General features: G+C 41.8%; 1 protein-coding gene across 5 annotated transcripts in view; it reads right to left on the bottom strand.

The window, feature by feature from the left end:
• CNTLN (centlein) overlaps positions 1 to 21870 on the bottom strand; it is a 419445-nt gene that overhangs the window by 182931 nt on the left and 214644 nt on the right. For all 5 annotated transcript variants that reach the window (XM_056552149.1, XM_056552148.1, XM_056552151.1 and 2 more), the window contains one exon: positions 1974 to 2099. In XM_056552149.1, the coding sequence (XP_056408124.1) occupies positions 1974 to 2099 (126 nt within the window). The remainder of the gene's footprint in view (positions 1 to 1973; positions 2100 to 21870) is intronic.

Here is a 21870-nt window from a genome sequence, read left to right as displayed (position 1 = left end):
CAAAAACCCCGACCCTCACAAATGGGAGTAGTTAAGGGTTAAATTAACTATCCTATATTTTAAGTGGACATATAAGTAACATGTGACCAAGTATTATCAAAATATCTCCAGCCGTTTGCAGTTATGCAGTAACATATATTTCCCATAGACTTGTATGGGACTTTAAACAAGCATCCCGACCCTGGCAAATGGGGGTGAGTAAGGGTTAAATTACCTATCCTATGTTTGTTGTTGACATATAAGTGACATGTGTGCCAAGTTTCATGTTAATATCTTTAGCCGTTTGGACGTGATGCTGAAACATACACACATACATACATACATACACACACACACACACACACACACACACACATACTTTGGCCGACATTTATCATTGTCTTTAGACTGTTTGTGTCTAGAAAAGGCACAAAAAAGGCACAAGCAGGGTTTATTTGTGCATTTTTTGCGCCTTTTGGTTTACACATTTCTGCAGATTTTGAGTTGCAATCCACTGATTTTAACAATACACATGATATGGAAGGGCTTTATGGACTGCACCTTTTTGTGAAAAGGCGCATAAAAGGCGCAAAGCCAGTGAAAAGTCTCTAAAACTACACCAGCTCAGACTTAGCTTAGCTTTTTGGTGTATGGGAAGAGAGAAATTTCAGAAAATGTGACCTGCACAAAATTTATCAAATGCTCTGTGAACATTTAATACATTCTGTTCTCCTACACATTACCAGCACACAAAAAAAATGTTAAAAAAAAAACGCTTCACTTACATCTACAATGATAAATGCCAGCCATTGAGTTTTATATATATATATAAAACACAGCTTTATGACGGCTCACAAAAAGTTTTAAAAGAGGACCTGTCCGGTCTTTGGACAGGTCTTGCCTATTTAATTAAATAATTGTATTTTCCATTAAATCATTTTGGAACATCTTTTCTCATAGCTCTGAGATGTACTGTTCCTCTTCCTGCTACAAATTTATGAATAAATTGACAACTGAGTATCCCTGCACACTCTCCTACTATGTAATGAGTGTTGCCAGTCTGGACTGTGTAGGAACACTCCTCTTTGACAGAAGGAATTGTAACATCCAGTTGTCTACTTATTCATAAACTTCTAGAAGCATTGACAGAAAAAATTGCATGAGATAAAGTTAAAGGGGTTCTCCTGTGCTTAAACATCTTATCCCCTATCCAAAGGATAGGGGATAAGATACCTGATCGCAGGAGTCCCGCCGCTGGGGACCCCCGGGATCATGCACGCAGCACCGTTTGTAAACAGTCCCCGGAGCGTGTTCGCTCCGGGTCTGATTACGGGCGACTACAGGACGGGCGGCGTGTGAAGTCACGCTTCGCCCCGCAATGCAAGCCTATGGGAGGGGGCGTGATAGCTATCACGCCCCCTCCCGTAGGCTTGCGTTGAGGGGCGGAGCGTGATGTCACACGCCGGCGCAGGCGTGACGTCACACGCCGCCCGCCCTGTAGTCGCTTATAATCAGACCCGGAGCAAACGCGCTCCGGGGACTGATTACAAACGGGGTGCTGCGTGCATGATCGCGGGGGTCCCCAGCGGCGGGACTCCCGTGATCAGGCATCTGATGTTTAAGCACCAGAGAACCCCTTTAAAAGGAAAGATGCTACAGAATTTCAATGACAGGTTTTATATTATTATTTACTTAAATAGATATCAGGAGAGCAGGCCAGGCCCCATAAACATAAAATCAGTGAGATATAACCTAACAATGGAAGAGAAAGAAAACACGAATATCCTTATTCTATGTATCTTTACATTTAAAATATTAGAAGAAATAAATGCATATGGATCCACATTAGAAAGTAGAAATAGAGACTAAGGTCTGAGTCTACCATTTATTCTAATGAAAAGCCGGAGCTCAATTAGAGAGCTATTTTTGACTAACTACAGAACTGCAGGTTTTAGGCAGGTAGGCCAAGGTTTATATGGCTTTACAGCATTCACCTTAATCTGCAATGTCTTCTCTAGATGTTCAGTCTGCTTTTCTGCTATCTTAAGCTTCTTTAACACTTCTGATTCTCTGGAAAAGCCCTTTGGGGACAAAGACCTTGAACGTTTCACAGGTTGCACCTGGAGAATAAAACAAGGACATGGTTGAAGGAGTTGAACATTGGATTATGAAAGACATGCAAAATTAAAGAACAAGTAATTGAGAATACTAATAATGAATTATAAAAAAAATCCTGCCTGGAATAGTGGAGAAATAACAAGCAGAATTACCACAGTGCTACCGCTAAAGGTTTCTCTGTGACTCGTTAATGAGAATATTCATTTACATTTACATTGTTTCTTTCAGAATAATGATGTCCCATTAGGGAAGACTAAAGGGTTATAGACTCAGGAATGTAAGAAACCTCATTACAAAGGAGGGGATAGAGGATGGTCTAATTGCTCTATAAGGGTCCAAGGTTACACTTGATAGGACAACCGGAAACAAGAGGGAAAGAATTTTTTTTCCCTTTGAAATAGTTTAACACACTGTGAAGAAGAAGGCACAATATGCTTGAGGAATATAAATACAACAGACAGTGCATCTTATAGTGTAATGACCATATGGTCATTAACTATAATGTAGCTAACTAGAGACATGAATATGTGTATCCATTACATACAGCTTTGTCTAACAATCTGGTAACAGATATATAAAAAGTAAGGCAATTAAACTACAATAGCTTCTTGTACCATATTTTACCTTTTACAACCTATCCTTATACAGAATCAATTGAACAACATGAATAGTATTGGTAATTCTGAAAACATGGCTATAGGTATGATACATGTAGTTCCTGTTGTCATACAGAACATCATTATTATGTTTTGTTATTCTTAAAGATAATATGTACTAATGTTCATAGCTTAGACAGCAACTCTCTTATCTTTAGCGATAATTTAGATCTGGCTGTGATAAAAGAAACATGGTTTAGGGAATGTAATAAGGGGAAAATATCCATACCTGGATACACATTATCACGATAGACAGTAGAAAGAAGGGATGGCAGAGTGGCAGTTTAGGTCAAAACAGCCTTAAATAAACTAGAATACAAAAAGTACTCAAATAGTTTGGAACTCCCTAGGTTTACATGTAAAGATGAATTTGACATTAGAACTGGTGTGACATATAGGCCTCTAAATTAAACTTATTACTATGATAACCTGTTTGTTATTTTAGATATGGGGTCCTCACATGCAAGAGTAGGAGCTAAACTACTTCCTGCAACATACAGAATAAGGCCTCCTTCACCTATGTCAGTTGTCTGGCAGTGTGTCCCTCCTGCGTGCACCAGAGGAAAACTGATGCTAGAACCGATCCCATTCATTTCAATGGCACAGTTTACAATCATCTGGCATCTCAATTTGGATGCCGGATGGTTGGACTCGCCGGACAACACGGGACAGGGGATATGGATGCCAGATACTTAACAACTGATGCCTTTGTAATTAGTTGTGTCATCAGTTGCACCCAGATTTAGGCTAAGTTTTATGCCAGACACCAGACGTTTGTGAACCCAGCCTAACTGTATGTCAAATTGTTAAGTGACTAATTGCAACTAAATCAACACTTATGTAATGTGGATGATGTGGGCTTAAACTGTGACAGCACCATCATATACAGCAAAAGTCAGCTATATTAAACAGGTGGGCCAATATAGAAACAGCCAGAATCAGAAACACTGACGACCCCAGCCATGTCACAGTCAATATCAACCACAACACCTTAGTGGGTAGGAAGGAAGAAGCAAGGGGGAAAAAATCAATTAAATATTTTTTTTATTATTAGAAAAACTTTAGTAAATAAAATGAAAACGAAACATATAGCTTGTATCACCATATTCATAAAAAAAAAAATTATACAATAGGTTTAAATGTTATTCAGCAAGTTGTGTTCTTTAAATGGTTAAAAAATAAATAAAATAAAAAAAATCACTCTTTTTGCAGAAACAAGATCTAATTAAAGTGTACCTGTTCAAATCCCAACCAATCATGATAACACGGGAAGAGAAGCATGTAATTCACTAAAACAAGAACCAGCAGTACACAGGTGTAAGGGTGCATTCACACCACGTTTTTGCAATACAGTTCCCGTATACGTTTTCTATGTGAAAACCGTATGGAACCGTATTGGAAAACGTATGCATTGACTCTCCATTGAAAACCGTATGCCAAAAGATGCATCAGGTTGTGTCCGTTTTGCATCCTGTAAGGTTTTGTCAGGTTTTTTTCCTGTACCCAAAACCGTAGTCTACCACGGTTTTAGGTCCGGTTGAAAAACTGTATTAAACCGTATTCGTTTTTTTTTTTTTTTTAAACATGGGAGTCAATGGGAACCGTACAGAACTGTATGTGCATACAGTTCCATCCGGTTTTCACCATACAGTTTTTGACTTTGCACACTTTTTTTTCTTGGAATTTCAATCAAACAAGTAAAACTTTATTCAAAATGGAGTGAAAAGTTAAAAACGTATACTTTTTTCCTTAAAAAATTGATGAAACCTGATGTTAGTTTTCAAACCGTAAACGTTTTTTAACTGTATACGGGTGAAAATTTGTACACACGTTTTGATACAGTTTAGTTTTTCCTCACAAACCTGATACGGGAACTGTATTGCAAAAACGTGGTGTGAATGCAGCCTAAGAGTGGAGGCTCTAAAACAACCCACCAAAGCAACATTAAAAGTAAAGTAAATCATGCCCAGACGTACATAGCTTCAAATAGACTTATTTTAGTAATGTTGTTCAGTTCAGCAAACGAATAAGGAGGAAATCTAATACTCATCCAGTGGGCACGATCAGCGAAAAACGTTAAAGTTTCCAGTCTGATTGCACTCAACCTTTCAGGGGCATGACAACTCTGTAGTTACTCCACTGGAGAGAAGAATCAAACTGAGCTCATCAGACACGGCAAAGTTTCAGAGGTGAGAGTGGCATGTGGCCAGGAAGGTTTCATAGACTTACATTATGAGACCGTCCTTGCTATGTGACAAAGAGCTGGGAGAGAACACACTAAGTGTGCTCTTCTCCTGACTAGTTCTTGCGATTGGTTGGGATGTGACCAAATCTAAACTTTGGATATGACTCTACAACAGGGGTTTTCAAACTGGGTGCTGTGACACAGAGGATGCCACTAGTCAGACACGCTGAGACACTGAGACTGCCAGAGTGCACTGGAAAACACAGGACAGGTGAGAAATGCAGTGAAATGGCACAGAGGGGATACAGGATGAAAAGAAATGGCAAAAAGGGGGATGGAGGATGGTTGATGTGGCACAAAGGGTGAAAAGGGGGAATTGAAATAGCAAGGGGAAATATACTGCAATCCGCAATGAACGCGATTCGATTGGGATATATCGTGCAGGCTTGGCTTACAGGGAAGCTTTCAGATCCATATTGCCCTCCAAACTGTCCCCCATTACCTCATAACAGTAGTGAATAGGATTCTGATGCTATTTCTATACATTTTTAAGTGTTTTTAAACTTAATCAGCAGGCCCATATGGTAGTCACTGAGGGGGAGCAGCATTAAGTCACAATGCCCGCACCCTCCTCCCGCCCACTCAGACATACTAATTTAATTGACATCCTAATGTAAAGCATGGAGTAGGAGAGAGGTAAGTGTGTGACTGCATACTGCAGCCACTCCTCCACTGTGAGTACCTAATGCATGCTGGGACTACTAAATGTGTGGCCTCAGGTAATACTACGTAAAGGTGGAGAGTGCTCGTCCCTTCTCATTGGCTCCTTCTTTGTTTATTTTGATGTACGCCATTCCTAAAGTGAAGGAACTTTATCCTTAGATTGCTAGTGTGTGTTATTTACTTTTAGGATGGGAGGGCATGTTTATATAGTACACTGGGTTGGGTAGTGTACACATTACTTATTCCACCCCTTTTTCATTATGTATCCACTCCCTATATAATGTCACTGATTGATGTCTCTAAATAAGCCGCACCATTTATTGTGACCACTATGAATCAGAGTACTTGATGGGTGAATAAATATTACATTTGCTTGGACATCCTTGTCTGGAGTGCAGTCTTCCATTTGCTTTTTACTATTGGACTATAGCCTTGGTCAGGCTTTGAGGACAGGCACCCGTGGACTGTGAGCAATCCATACCCCTGCTGATTTTTAGGCAATAGTGGCAGTTTACAGGTCAATAGGAAGCAGACAGGTGTCCTTTAAAACTACACATTTTAGCAAACAAGAAAAAAATTACTGCAACAACTTTCAATAACTTTCTCCACTTTTCACATAATAATAGTCATAAAAAATAATAAAAATCTACTTAAAATAAAGAAAAACAAAAGCTTCAGTTTCCAATAATGGTGAATGGCCTTGGAACAGCAGTGTCACAAACAGATTGGGATTTACAAATGCAAATTGCCCTCATTACAGTTAAGCTCATTATAGAAGAATGCATGCAGATGAACTGCTAAAACCTGGCCTGCCAATGGCATGCTGAGCCAAATGTTGGTCACCTTTGGCTTACAATTTATTTAGCAATGGGCACCAATTAGGTGTCTGAATAGAAATATTTGGCCTCTGCGCAGTGCAACAACTGGGTGCAAAATAAACAATGGTTTTCAATCTGGTAACATTTGCTAAAATAGTCTAACAGTCCAACAATCAAGCAAACAACTATTCATGTCAATGGGATATTTTTACAATCCGTTTACATACGTTTGTACCCGTCTACACTCATTTCCAATTTTTTGAAGGCAGAAAAAACGGCACATGCAGTATTTTTTCTTCTGTCAAAAAACAAACAAACAAAAAAAAAACGATACAGTAAATTTAACATTGAAGTCTGTGGAAAACTGATGTGCCTTTAATGTCATCTGTTTGCATCCATCTTTTTCATACGTTTTTACTTCTGAGCATGCTCAGAACAAAAATAAAATGTTTTTTTGGGTTTATTATCTGAACAATAATGGATCCAAACGGATAACATCCGTTTGCATCAGTTATTGTCCTTTTTTTAACATTTTTAAGTCAGTTTTTTTTTTTGATGGGAGAAGAACGGGGCGAATCTAGACAGCCATGTGAACACAGCCTAAGCTATTTCATGCTGTGCTGAAAACAGATCTATATACACATTAATAATTATACAGTGACCCCCCGACCTACGATGGCCCCGACATATGATGAAATCGACATACGATGGCCTCTCAGAGGCCATCGCATGTCGATGTCAGCATCGACATACAATGCTTTTTTATGTCGGGGCCATCGCATTAAGTGCTATCCGGCAGCGCCAAATGCTTAAGCTGCTGCCGGATAGCAGCTTAATGTTCCCCGTGTGATGCGGTAAGTATTACTTACCCCTCCACGATGCTCCGGGGTGCCCTCCGGGTCCAGCGCTGGTCTTCCGGTGTCTTCTCGGCCCTCTCCGATGACGTCAATACGCTGCTGCGCATGCCATCCAATAGGAATGGCATACGCAACGGAATAATGATGTCGCTACGCAGGCCCAGTAAGGCCTTGAGGAAGACAGAAGAGGACCGGAGAAGACAGAAGAGGACCGGAGAAGACAGAAGAGGACCGGAGAAGACAGCAGAGGACCGGAGAAGACAGCGGAGGACCGGAGAAGACAGCGGAGAGCCCAGCAGAGGCCCGGGATCACCATCGGGAGCGGGGGGGACACCATCTCGAGCGGCAGGGACAGGGGAGTACAGCTTCCTATACTTTACATTGCACGAATCCCTCAACATATGATGGATTCGACAAACGATTGCTCGTTTGGAACGAATTACCATCGTATGTTGAGGGACCACTGTATTGCAAAATATATCAAATATACACATTATAAAAGCACTCAAGAACTTTTAGCTCATAATCATGCACACTAGTTCTACAGTGCATGTTCGATGCTCTTAGTTACTGTAACTTGGTAATGTGATCACTAGCCTGACTCACTGAAAATCAGTGTTTAACCCCTTAAGGACACAGCTCATTTTGACCTTAAGGACACAGCTAGTTTTATTTTTGCGTTTTCGTTTTTTCCTCCTCGCCTTCTAAAATTCATAACTCTTTTATATTTCCCTTCCCAGACCCATACGAGGGCTTGTTTTTTGCGTGACCAGATGTTCTTCGTAATGACATCACTCATTTTACCTTATAATGTATGGTAAACCCCCAAATTTTTTTTTTGTGTAAGGAAATTTAAACGGAAATCTTAATTTAGCAGATTTGAGGGGGTTTCGTTTTCGCGCTGTACACTTTGCAGTAACAATTACATGTTTTCTTTATTCTCTGGGTCAATACAATTAAAATGATCCCCATGGTTAAATACATTTCTATTATTGCACTGCTGTTAAAAGAATCAAAAAAATTTTTTTTTACAAAATCGGTATGATTAAAATTGTCGTATTTTGACCATCTCTAACTTTCTAACTTTTTTCCGTATTCAGGTATGTGTGAGGGCTCATTTTTTGCACCATGATCTGTAGTTTGTTTTGGTACCAAATTTGCGTATATTACTTTTTGATTGCTTTTTATAAATTTTTTGACTGAAATTTTTGACTATTTTTCTTTTTCCGTTTACGCCGTTTGCCGTACAGGATCATTAACATTATATATTTATAGTTCAGACATTTACGCATGCGGCGATGCCAAATATGTTTATTTATCTTTTTTTTACACTCTTTTGTATCAATATGGGGAAAAGTGGTGATTAAAAACTGTATTGGGGAAGGGGCTTTTTCACATTTTTATTCACTTTTTTATTCCCTTTTTTTACATTTATTTTACACTTTTTTTAGTCCCCATAGGGGACCATCAATAGCAATCATTAGATTGCTAATACTGTTCAGTGCTATGCATAGGGAATAGCACTGATCAGTTTTATCGGCAATCTTCTGTTCTGGTCTGCAGGAGTGCCGCGGCCGATCAAATCATCCATTATAAGTGCTACACTGCCGCAGATGCTGTGATCTGTATTGATGACGGCATGTGAGGGGTTGATGGCAGACATCAGCACGATCGCTGATGTCCGCCATTACCGGTGGGTCCGCGGCTGCTGACAGCCACCGGAACCCGCCGGGGATGAAGCGAGCGCATCTCCTGCGCTCGCATCACAGCTGCGCCATAAATGTACGGCGCTGTGCGCTAAGTGACACTATGCAGCGCTGGACATTTACGGCGCATGTCCTTAAGGGGTTAATGTGTCAGAGGAAGTGGCCTGTTCTGGGTCAGCTGACTTTCTGTGAACTAAAGGATGACATCTCTTCCAAAGCTCTGTCTGAGTGTTCCTTTGGAAGAGAGGCAGTTGAAAGAGTTGTAAAAGAGAAGATATCTGCTGTGCGGAGTGAATCTGTGGAGCTGGAGTGACTTGTGTGAGTACTTACATTTTGCACATAGAGGGATAGAATTTTAAACAGCCTTTTAACTTTTTTCCTCTACTCTGCCTCTAGTGGCAGTGGTAAATTGGTCGCGGGTGCTTAAATCTTAGCCTGGGACTCAGTTCTGAGCGTGCTCTGAGTGTTGTTTTGGAAGAGAGTTGTAAAAACAGGAGTTAGGAAGCAGGAGTTTGAGATCGCTGTGAGTGTTACTTTGTGAAATCCCCATAACTAGATAGCCTCGATGTTGGAAAATGCAGTCTGGTGTACATCTTGCACAATGTATGCAATCCTTGAACAGCAGTTTGAGGATGCATATTGTTGTGCGAGATGTGTGCGAGTTGTTCATTTGGAAGCCCAGTTCCTGGCTCTAGAGGAGCAACTGGCAACACAGACGCATTGACAACTTGGAGAAGAGTCTTCTGCTCACTGAGCAAGTACTCTCTGGGGTAAAGGTGGGGGGAGGATAGTGGAACGGAGATACAGAACAGTCAGGAAGCTAGCTGGTTTACAGTTAGAAAATGGGGTAGAAGGAAAGTGTCAGGGAGGCTAGTCCTGATCTGGCACAGCCCAACAATGTCCGGTCGGCAGATGAGGGGGATGCCATTTCAGAGCTAGCAGTACTCTGCCTTTGCTCACCAGGTGGGGGTGTCTGCTCCAATAAGGAGGGAGGGAGGAGTGCAGGGCAGGCCAGACAGGTACTGGAAGTGGGGGACTCAATTATTAGGGGGAAAGACAGGGTGATCTGTCACAAAGACCGGGATCGCTGAACAGTGTGTTGTCTACCTGCCGCTCTAGTTCGGGACATCGCATATCGGAATGACAGGTTGCTGGGTGGGGCTGGAGAGGACCCGGCGCTCATGGTACATATTGGCATGAATGACAAAGTAAAAGGTAGGTGGAGTGTCCTTAAAAATGATTTCAGAGAATAGGCCGCAAGCTTAAGGCAAGGACCTTCAAGGATTTTCTGAAATATTACCTGTACCACAAGCCACACAAGAGAGGCACCGGGAGATTAGGGAGGAAAACAAGTGGGTCAAAAGCTGGTGTAGGAAGGAGAGGTTTGGGTTCATGGAGAACTGGACTGACTTTGCTGTCGGATACCGGCTCTACCGTAGGGACGGGCTGCACCTCAATGGGGAGGGGGCAGTTGTGCTTGGGGAGAAGATGGCTAGAAGGGTGGAGGAGTGTTTAAACTAGGGACTGGGGGGGAGGGAACATAAAACATAAAGGGGAAAGACAGTGTAGATAAAGAGGGGGGGGGACTTATTAATGTACCTGGGGTGGAGCGAAGGGACAGGTTAGAATAGTTAATAGGGATAGGCTTCATAGGGAAAAAAAACATACACCATTGAATTGCATGTTGACTAATGCCAGAAGTCTGTCCAATAAAACTGACGACCTGGAATTCATAATTATGACATAGTGGGTATAACAGAGACTTGGTTGGACGATAGCTGTGACTGGGCGGTCAACATACAGGGTTATAGTCTATTCAGGAAAGATCGGACAAAACAGAAAGGGGGAGGAGTTTGTCTTTATGTAAATTCCAGTCTGAAGGCCGCACTGGGGCAAAAAAAAAAAAACAAGGCAGCAAATCAGAATGAGGTAATAATAATGGGGGACTTTAAATATCCAGATATAAACTGGGAGACTGAGGCCTGTGAATCTCATAAAGGAAAAAGGTTTCTGACTATAGCTAAAGACAATTATCTGTCCCAAATGATGCAGGGCCTGACCAAAGGGGGTGCCCTACTGGACTTAATATTAACCACAGACCTGACAGAGTAACTAATGTGCAAGTAGAAGGGCACCTAGGAAATAGTGATCATAATATAATACATTACAACTTGTTCTTCAATAAGGGATCCTCGCGGGGGGCCACAAAAACAATGAACTTTAGGAAGGCAAAGCTTGATCAACTTAGAGAAGTCCTTAACAATATAAAATGGGATAATGTCCTCAAAAATATGAATACTGACACTAAATGGGAGACTTAAGAATATTTTAAATTCTCACTGTAAGAGATACCTTATGGGAATAAAAGGATGAGGAATAAAAGAAAACCAATATGGATGAATACAAATGTTAAGGGGGCAATGAATGACAAAAATAAAAGCATCTAAACTACTAAAACAGGATGGCAGTGAAGAATTAAAAAGCTATAGAGAAAAATGTAAAATATGTAAAAAAACAGATAAAAACTGCAAAAATAGAGACAGAAAGACTCATTGCCAAAGAGTAAAACTAACCCCAAAATGTTCTTTATCTATAAAACTATAACTTTCTACAGACATGGCCGTAAATGTTGGCACCCCTGAAATTTTTCAAGAAAATGAAGCATTTCTCACAGAAAAGGATTGCAGTAACACGTTTTGCTATACACATGTTTATTCCCATTTTTGTGTATTGGAACTAAACCAAAAAAGGGAGGAAAAAAAGAAAATTGGACATAATGTCACACAAAACTCCAAAAATGGGCTGGACAAAATTATTGGCACCCTTAACATAAAATTTGGTTGCACGACTTTGGAAAAAATAACTGAAATCAGGCGCTTCCCATAACCATCAATAAGCTTCTTACACCTCTCAGCAGGAATGTTGGACCACTCTTCCTTTGCAAACTGCTCCAGGTCTCTCTTATTGGAAGGGCGCCTTTTCCCAACAGCAATTTTAACACCTTCGGGACGGAGGGTTTTCCAGTTTTTGCACTTTCGTTTTTTCCTCCTTACTTTTAAAAATCATAACCCTTTCAATTTTGCACCTAAAAATCCATATGATGGCTTCTTTTTTGCGCCACCAATTCTACTTTGTAATGACATCAGTCATTTTACCCAAAAATCTACGGCGAAAGGAAAAATCATTGTGCGACAAAAAGAAGAAAAAATGCCATTTTGTAAATTTTGGGGGCTTCCGTTTCTATGCAGTACATTTTTCTGTAAAAATGACACCTTATCTTTAATCTGTAGGTCCATAAGGTTAAAATGATACCCTACTTATATAGACTTGATTTTGTCGTACTTCTGGAAAAAATCATAACTACATGCAGGAAAATGGATACGTTTAAAATTGTCATCTTCTGACCCCTATAACTTATTTTTCCGTGTATGGGGCGGTATGAGGGCTCTTTTTTTCACCGTGATCTGAAGATCTTTTAGCAATACCATTTATGTATTGATCGGACTTTTTGATCACTTTTTATTCACTTTTTCATTATATAAGAATACCCTATTTTGGACTTTGGAATTTTTTTGCGCGTATGCCAATGACCGTGTGGTTTAATTAACAATATATTTTTATAAATCGGACATTTCCGGCGATACCACGTATGTTTATTTTTATTTACAAAGTTTTTTTTTTTTAAATGGGAAAAGGGGGGTGATTAAAACTTTTATTAGGGAAGGGGTTAAATGATCTTTATTCACTTTTTTTTCCAATGTTATAGCTTTCGTAGGGGGCTATAACACTGCACACACTGGTCTTTTACATTGATCAATGGTTTGTCATAGGAAAACATTGATCAATGATTCTGCCGCTTGAATGCTCATACTAAGTAAGGTAACGGAACCTAACTGAAGTGTACCTCCAGCTGTTGCAAAAGTACAACTCCCAGCATGCACGGTCTGTCAGTGCATGCTGGGAGTTGTAGTTTTGAAACAGCTGGAGGTTTGCACCCCATGTGAATGTACAGGGTACTTTCACACATGCGGGTTTACAGTGAGTTTCCTGCTTCAAATTTTCCACGGCAGTGCAAACTCCTAGCGGGAAACTCGCTGTAAATCCCCGCTAGTGCGAATGTACTCTAAAAACCCTACACTACGACATAATAAAGCATAAAACACTACATATACACCCCCTTACACTGTCCCCCTAATAAAAATGAAAAACGTATTGTATGGCAGTTTCCAAAATGGAGCCTCCAGCTGTTGCAAAACAACAACTCCTTGCATTTCCGGAAAGCCACTGACTGTCCAGGCATGCTGTCAGTTAAGCAACAGCTGGAGGTACCCTTTTTTGGAATCACTGGTGTATAATATCCCTATGTCCACCCCTATGCAATCCCTAATTTAGTCCTCAAATTCTCTCTTTCACTTCGGAGCCCTGTCGTATTTCGAGGAAACAGTTTAGGGCCACATTTGGGGTATTTCTGTACTTGGGAGCAATTGCACTACAAATTTTTTTTGGGGGGGGGGGGGGGGGGCTTTTTACCCCTTATGAAAAGGAAAATTTGGGTTCTACACCAGCCTGTTAGTGTAAAAAAATAAATATGTTTACACTAACATGGTGGTGTTGCCCCATACTTTTTATTTTCACAAGAGTTAAAAGGAAAAAAAGACCCACAAAATTTGAAACACAATTTCTCCTGAGTATGGAAATACCCCATATGTGGGGCATAAAATGCTCTGCGGACGCACAACAAGGCTCAGGAGTGAGAGCGCACTGTGTACATTTGAGGGCTAAACTGGTGATTTGCAAAGGGGTGGCTGATTTTACAGCGGTTCTGACAAACGCAAAAAAAATACCCACACGTGACTCCATTTTGGAAACTACACCCCGAACAGAACAGAACAAGGGGTATAGTGAGCCTAAACACCCCACAGGTGTTCGACGAATTTTTGTTAAAGTTGGATGGGAAAATGAAAAAAAATATATTATTTTTTTTTTTAACTAAAATGATGGTATTACCCTAAATTTTTCATTTTCACAAAGTAAAATAGGAAAAAAGCACCCCAAAAATTGGTAACCCCATTTTTTCTGAGTAAGAACATACCCCATATGTGGATGTAAAGTGCTCTGCGGGCGAACTACAGTGCTCAGAAGAGAAGGAGCGCCATTGGGCTTTTGGAGAGATAATTTGTCTGGAATTGAAGGCCAAGTGTGTTTACAAAGCCCCTATTGTGTCAGAAGAATGGATCCCCCCTCACATGTGACCCTATTTTGGAAACTACACCCCACACATAATGTAATAAGGGGTGCAGTGAGCATTTACGCCCCACAGGTGACTGACAGATTTAATTTTTCATTTGCATAGCCCACTGTTCTAAAGATCTGTCAAACACGGGTGGGGTGGTAAATGTTCACTGCCTGCCTTATTAAATTATGTGAGGGATGCAGTTTCCAAAATGGGGTCACATGTGGGGGGGGGGGGGGGGGGTCACTGTTCTGGCACCATGGGGGGCTTTGTAAACGCACATGGCCCCTGACTTCATTCCAAACAAATTCTCTCTCCAAAAGCTCAATGGCGCTCCTTCTCTTCTGAGCATTGTAATACAGCAGCAGGGCATTTCACGTCCACACATAGGGTATTTCCCCACTCCAATTCCAATTTTTGGGGGGCATCTTCTCCTATTACCCCTTGCAAAAATGTTTAATTTGGGGAAAAACCAGCAATTATTTTTTTCATTTACACATCCAACTTTAACAAAAAGTCGTCAAACACCTGTGGTGTGTTAAGGCTCACTGCACACATTGTTACATTCCTTGAGGGGTGTAGTTTCCAAAATAGTATGCCATGTTTTTTTTTTGCTGTTCTGGCACCATAGGGGCTTCCTAAATGTGACATGCCCCCTCAAAAACCATTTCAGCAAAATCTGCTTTCCAAAAGCCCAATTACCCTTCGTAAAAATGGTAAATTTGGGGAAAGAAAACTGCACTTTAGTGAAAACATCCAATTTTAACGAAAAGTTGTCAGACACCTGTGGGGTGTTAAGGCTCACCGTACCCTTTGTTACATGCCTTGAGGGGTGTAGTTTCCAAAAAAGTATGCCATGTGGGGGGTTCTGGCACCCTAGGGGCTTCCTAAATGCGAAATTGGGTTACAGATTTTGGGGGGGCTTTTTCTCCTATTACCCCTTGTAAAAATAAAAAAACTGGGTCTACAAGAACATGAGAGTGTAAAAAATTTAGATCTAGAATTTTCGCCTTCACTTTGCTGCTATTCCTGTGAAACACCTAAAGGGTTAATACACTTTCTGAATGTCATTTTGAATACTTTGAGGGGTGCAGTTTCTATAATGGTTCATTTATGGGGTATTTCTAATATGAAGGCCCTTCAAATCCACTTCAAAACTGAACTGGTCCCTGAAAAATTCTTATTTTGAACATTTTGTGAAAAATTTGAAAATTGCTGCTGAAATTTTGATTCCACAAATGCATCATTTGTGGGACATATTTTTTGTACATCTGAAAAGTAGAAAATGCGCCCCATATTTTATTACGCTATTTGTCCCGTGTTCTGCTTAGACCATATTTGGTTGCATGGCCACATGGTGGGACCCAGAAGGAGAGGAGCACCATTTGGCTTTCAGGATATTATACAAATTATAGGCCATGTAATACTTAATGTGTATAACAAGTCTTGGAAAATATTTCTACATAAATAAACAGTTATTTAAAAAAAACAAATTATAGGCCGCACTTCATCTTGCACAGCATTGTAGCTGTCAGAACAACACCGCACCCCCAGAAGTGACCACATTTTCGAAACTACACCCCCTAAAGTATTCACCTAGGGCAAAGGTGAGTACATTGAGCCCTTATTGTGTGGCAAGAATTATTTCAAAGTCAGTGGAAAAAAATATCAATTAGCTTTTTTTTCCACAATTTCTTTATTTGTGGGACATAATTTTGATAAGTCGCTTTTGAAATGGAGGAAATGCACTCATATTTTATCACGCTGTTCATCCCGGGCTGGGCAGTACCCCAACTTAGGCCATATCTGGTTGCCTGACTGCCTTGTAGGACCAAGAAGTAGAGGAGCCCCCTGTGGCTTTCAGGGCATCATTATATGAATAGTCCCCATTCATACTGCATTTCTGCTGTATAGGTGCTCGTTATCATGTCAAAAAAGGGATGCCAATGTATACTGTAGCAGTCTCATTCAGAAATAAATGGAGCTGCTACAGTATACGTCAGCATCACTTTTTTTGACATGATGCTGACGGATACCTCTAACATACTGCAGAAACGCAGTATGAACGGGATGCAGTGTAGGGTCACATAGAGCGCATCCACAGCATATTTCCCACCGCGATTGCCCCCCCAGCAGTCACAAGGGTGAGATCACTGCTGTGGCTGGGTAGCTCAGCGGGAAATCCACCGCTATGAGTGGACACACAAAGCTACCGAGCTGCAGCAGGGAGCTCATTATTGTGAGTGCTTGTGGGCATCCGCAGCATGTAATATTCTGCGGATGTACGCCATGTGATTCTACACATTATGCATTTTAATTTTCATTATATTTATTTAATAAATGTATTTTTATTTTTTATTTTATACACTTTTTTTAAACTTTTTTTTACACTTATTTATTTTATATTATTTTTTTTTCACTTTTTTTTATGCTCTGGAATACTTAGTAATTTGCAAAATTTTGAATCTTTCTAACTTTCTGTTTGTAAGGAAAATGGACATACCAAATAAATTATATATTGATTCACATATACAATATGTCTACTTTATGTTGGCATCATAAAGTTGACATGTTTTTACTTTTTGACATTAGGAGGGCGTTCTGCCGCATGGCATTTTTCAGCCAAAAAAGTGCTGCGGTCAGATGTTCACAGTAAATCAATGAGAAATAGCTAAATTCTTTTTCCACTTTGCGTTTTTCAGTTGGCTTTTTTCTTTTTTTATCCTTTTGCCGTTTTTTCACTTTTTTTGGCGTTTTTCGGCTTTGTGGCGGTTTTGCAAAGTTGGAAGCATGTATAGCCTATGGCTTTTTTTTTCCTGAACTCGTGGCGTTTTTCTCCCATTTAAAAAAAAAATAAAATAAAATATTGAAAAAGATACAGTGGTGATGGAAAAAAATTTATGTGGGCGGGCAGGGCACTTAAAATATAGCCAATAAAAATGTAGTGCATTTTTTATTTTTACATTTTTTAGGTAGTACTACTACTCCCAGCATGGAACACACTGTTCCATGATGGGAGTTGTAGTACCTGTACTAATTGACAGATTGCCCATGTCACTTCTGACACCCATTGCGATTAGAGATGAGCGAAGTTACAGTACTTCGATTCTGCACAAACCTCGCGGCTCGGCGGTTGCTGAATTTAGCATGCATAAATTAGTTCAGCTTTCAGGTGCTCCGGTGGGCTGAAAAAGGTGGATATAGTCCTAGGAGCACCTGAAAGCACCTGAAAGCTAATAAGTGGTGTAGTGAGCATTTACACCCCACAGGTTTTTGAAACAACTTTGGTAGAGTGGGCTGTGAAAATTAGCATTTTTTTTTTTTTTTTTTTTTTTTTTTACACAAAAATGATGGTGTAACCCCAAATTTATCATTTTTTTTACAAGGAATAATAGAGGCAAAATCCCCCCAAAAGTTGTTACCCAATTTCTCCCAAATATAGAAATACCCCATATGGGGATGTAAAGTGTTCAGGGGGCACATGGCAGGGCTCAGGAGGGAAGAAGCACCATTTGGCTTTTGGCTGGAATAGTTTTTGGGGGCCATGTTGCATTTATAAAGTCCCTATGGTGCCTAGAATGTGGAAACCACCCACATGTGACACCATTTTGGAAACTATACCCCTCATGGAATGTAACAAGAGGTGCAGTAAGCATTTACACCCCACTGGCGTTTGACACATTTTTGGAAACGTTCTTTTTCCCGAACCCCTGTTCCAAAAATCTGTCAGGCACCTGAGAGGTGTAAATGCTCAGTGCACCCATTATTACATTCCATGAAGGGTGTAGTTTCCAATATGGGGTCACATGAGGATTTTTTTTTTCCGAGTTTATGTCAGAACCGCTGCAACTCTCAGTCACCCCTCTGCATATCACCAATTTAGGTCTCAAGAGTACATGGTGTGCCCTCACTCCTGAGCCCTGTTGTGCACCTGTAGAATGCCTTGTGTCCACATATGGGATATTTCCGTAACCGGGAGAAAATGCAGTACAAATTTTGGGGGTCTTTCTCAATTTACATCTTGTGAAAATATAAAGTATAAGGCAACACCAGCATGTTAGTATAAAATTTTTTACTTTTTTTTTACACTAACATGCTGGTGTAGCCCCCAACTTTTCCTTTTCATAAGGGGTAAAAAGAAAAAAAACCCTCAAAATTCCGAGTATGAAAATACCCCATATGTGGCACTAAACTGTTGCTTTGAAATGAAACAGGGCTCCGAAGTGAGAGCGCCATATGCATTTGAGGCCTACATTAGGGATTTGTATAACCTACGGCAGTGTTTCCTAAACAGGGTGCCTCCATCTATTGCAAAACCACAAGTCCCAGCATGCCTGGACAGTCAATGCTGGAAGTTTTTATTTTGCAACAGTTAGAGGCTTTATTTAGGAAACAGTGCCGTACGAGCGGTTTTTAATATTTAGTGTTTTACTCTATTTTGTGTTCGTGTAGTGTTTGGTGCTTATACAGTACCTATTTACAATGAGTTTCCTGCTACAAGTCTGAGCCACGGCGTATTTTCCGTAACTCAAACTTGGAGCGGGAAACTTACCGTAAACCCGCCCGTGTGCTCTAGCTTTTGCAACTCTCTGGGTGCAAGGACAGTCAAAAGGCATGCTGGGCGTTGTCGTTATGCAACAGCTGAATGCACATAACTACAACTCCCAGCATACCCTCTGGTTGTAGTTGTAGTTATGCAAGAGCTAGTGAAAAAAGTGCCACTAGCTCTTCCATAACTACAACTCCCAGCATGCAGTCAGCAAAATGGCATGCTGGGAGTTGTAGTTGTGTGCCTCCAGTTGTTGGATAACTACAACCTCTAGCATGCCCTTTGGCTGTGTATGCTAGGAGTTGCACTTATGCAACAGCATGAGGCACACAGTCCTCACCTCCTGCTGCCGCCTCGATCCTCCCACCGCCGCTGAGTCCCGGTGCAGTGCCATAGATTGTGATTTGCCATAGATTGTGAAGGAGTGACTCAGCAGTTTTCCCTGCTCGAGCGCTCCGCCTCCATCACATTCTATAGGCTGACAGTCGCACACCACCCCACAACCATTGGTTACTGCGGGGGCTGGGAGGGGTGTGCGAGTGTCACGTGACATATTTAATACTCACACATCGCAGCTCACGGCAGTCTCACTTGGGCTATCACAGGGAGAGGATCTCTCCCTGTGATAGCCCGAAGCTGCACGGAGCTCTCATGGCCTTTGTGGCCCAATTCCGAGAGCGGTATTGGGCCACAGAAGCTAATACTTTTACTGTTTTATTGTCACCCGCCAGCGCGCTCGTTCGCCACCGCTATCGGGATACCTATGCCCGATAGCGGCGTTATCAGCTTGTCACCCGCCAGCGCGATCGCTCGACAGCGCTATCAGGATCCCTATGCCTCCCCGCCCGCTGCTCTACTCTACTGTTAACTCTCAGGGAATGGGGAACAGAAAGTAGAGCAGCGGGCGCCGCTAAAGTAGTACTGTGCATGCGCAGCACTACGCAAATAGGGTATGTAGGTAGCGTAGCCGTACATTAGTGTAGGTTGTAATTTAGCATAGTTTAGTATTAATAGTGAAAGGGGGTTAGGCACCACAACTCCCAGCATGGGAGTTGTAGTTTAGGACAACAACTCCCAGCATGCCCAGACAGCTAAAGGCTGCCCAGGCATGCTGGGAGTTGTAGTTTAGGACTACAACTCCCAGCATGCCCAGACAGCTAAAGGCTGCCCAGGCATGCTGGGAGTTGTAGTTTAGCTTAGATTAGACAGCGAAGGGACCACAACTCCCAGCATGCCCAGACAGCTAAAGGCTGCCCAGGCATGCTGGGAGTTGTAGTTTAGGACTACAACTCCCAGCATGCCCAGATAGCTAAAGGCTGCCCAGGGAGTTGTAGTTTAGCTTAGATTAGACAGTAAAGGGACCACAACTCCCAGCATGCCCAGACAGCTGAAGGCTGCCCGGGCATGCAGGGAGTTGTAGTGCAGTGAAGGGACCAGAACTCCCAGGATGCCCAGACAGCTGAAGGCTGCCCAGGCATGCTGGGAGTTGTAGTTTTACACAGGTATAAAGTAGTTAGCGTAGTGTTAGCGCGATTTTAGCGTAGCGTTAGCTCAATTTTAGCGTAGCTTTACTTTAGTGTTAGCGCAGTTTTACAGTTTTTAGCGTAGCATAGTGTTAGCGCATTTGTAGCTTATTTAGCATAGCGTAGTGTTAGCGCACTTGTAGCGTAGCTTAGTGTTAGCGTACTTTTAGCGTATTTAGCGTAGTGTAGTGTTAGTGCACTTTTAGTGTAGTGTAGTGTTAGCACAGTTTTAGTATATTTAGCGTAGCGTATTGTTAGCGTAGTCTTAGAGTAGTTAGCGTAGTGTAGTGTTAGTCCAGTTCTGGCATAGTTGGCGTAGTGTAGCTAACTTAGTTTTACAGGCAGATGAAGTGTAGTTTAGAGAGTTTAGCGTGGGGTGTAGCTTAGTCATAAAGTGAAGGGGCTACAACTCCCAGCATGCCCAGGCAGCCAAAGGCCGTCCGGGCAGGATGGAAGTTGTAGTTTTGCAAAAGTAGCAGAGGCAGTTGCGCTCTGCTACCTTGATGCAGTATACGGCCACCTGTATAGATGGCTGGATACGGTGATCACAAGGCCCCTTACCCACCTCCGTTCCTGCTCCGTCACTGGACTTGGAGCAATGCAGGAAGATGACGGAGCTGGAACAGGGGTGGTAAGTTAAGCTCTCCAGGTAATAACCCATTTTATTTTGTTTTTTTCTTCTCGTTTCAGATACGTGAATGCGGAGGACTACATCGGAATCGGTGGACTACAACGATGACCTGCATTTTTTTCTTTTAATAAAATGGTTAACGAGGGCTGTGGGGGGGGGGGGGGGGGAGTGTTTTTCCTAATAAAAATGTTTTAACTTGTGTGTGCTTTTTTTCTTTGTTATTACTTTACAGGCTCAGTAGTGGAAGTCCTCTTGTAGACGGAGTCCATTACCAAGTCGGGGCTTAGCGTTAGCCCCAAATACAGCTAGCGATAATCCCCAATTATTACCCCGGTACCCAACGCCACAGGGGTACCGGGAAGAGCAGATACCAACAGGCCTAGAGCGCCAAATATGGCGCTCTTGGGCCTAGGCGGTAACAGGCTGGTGTTATTTAGGCTGGGGAGGGCCAGTAATGATGGTCCTCGCCCACCCTGGTAACGTCAGGCTGTTGCTGTTTGGTTGGTATTTGGCTGAAAATTAAGGCTGGGAACCACACACTTTTTTTTTTTTTATAAAAAAAAAAAAAAAAACGTGTGTGATTCCCAGTCTTTTCATTTTCAGCCAAATACCAACCAAACAGCAACAGCCTGATGTTACCAGGGTGGGCGAGGACCATCATTACTGGCCCTCCCCAGCCTAAATAACAAAAGATCCTCTCCCTGTGATAGCACAAGTGAGACTGCCGTGAGCTGCGAAGCGGGAGTATTAAATATGTCACGTGACACTCGCACTCCCCCCCCCCCCCCCCCCCCCCCCCAAGCCTCCGCAGTAACCAATGGTTGTGGGGTGGTGTGCGAGTGTCAGCCATCACGGAGGCGGAGCGCTCGAGCAGGGAAAACTGCTGAGTCAC

The sequence above is a fragment of the Hyla sarda genome, chromosome 1 (genome assembly GCF_029499605.1).
Source record: "Hyla sarda isolate aHylSar1 chromosome 1, aHylSar1.hap1, whole genome shotgun sequence".
NCBI classification, from domain to species: Eukaryota; Metazoa; Chordata; class Amphibia; order Anura; family Hylidae; genus Hyla; species Hyla sarda.
The sequence above is the reverse complement of the archived record's forward strand: the minus strand, read 5'-3'. Positions and strand labels throughout refer to the sequence as shown.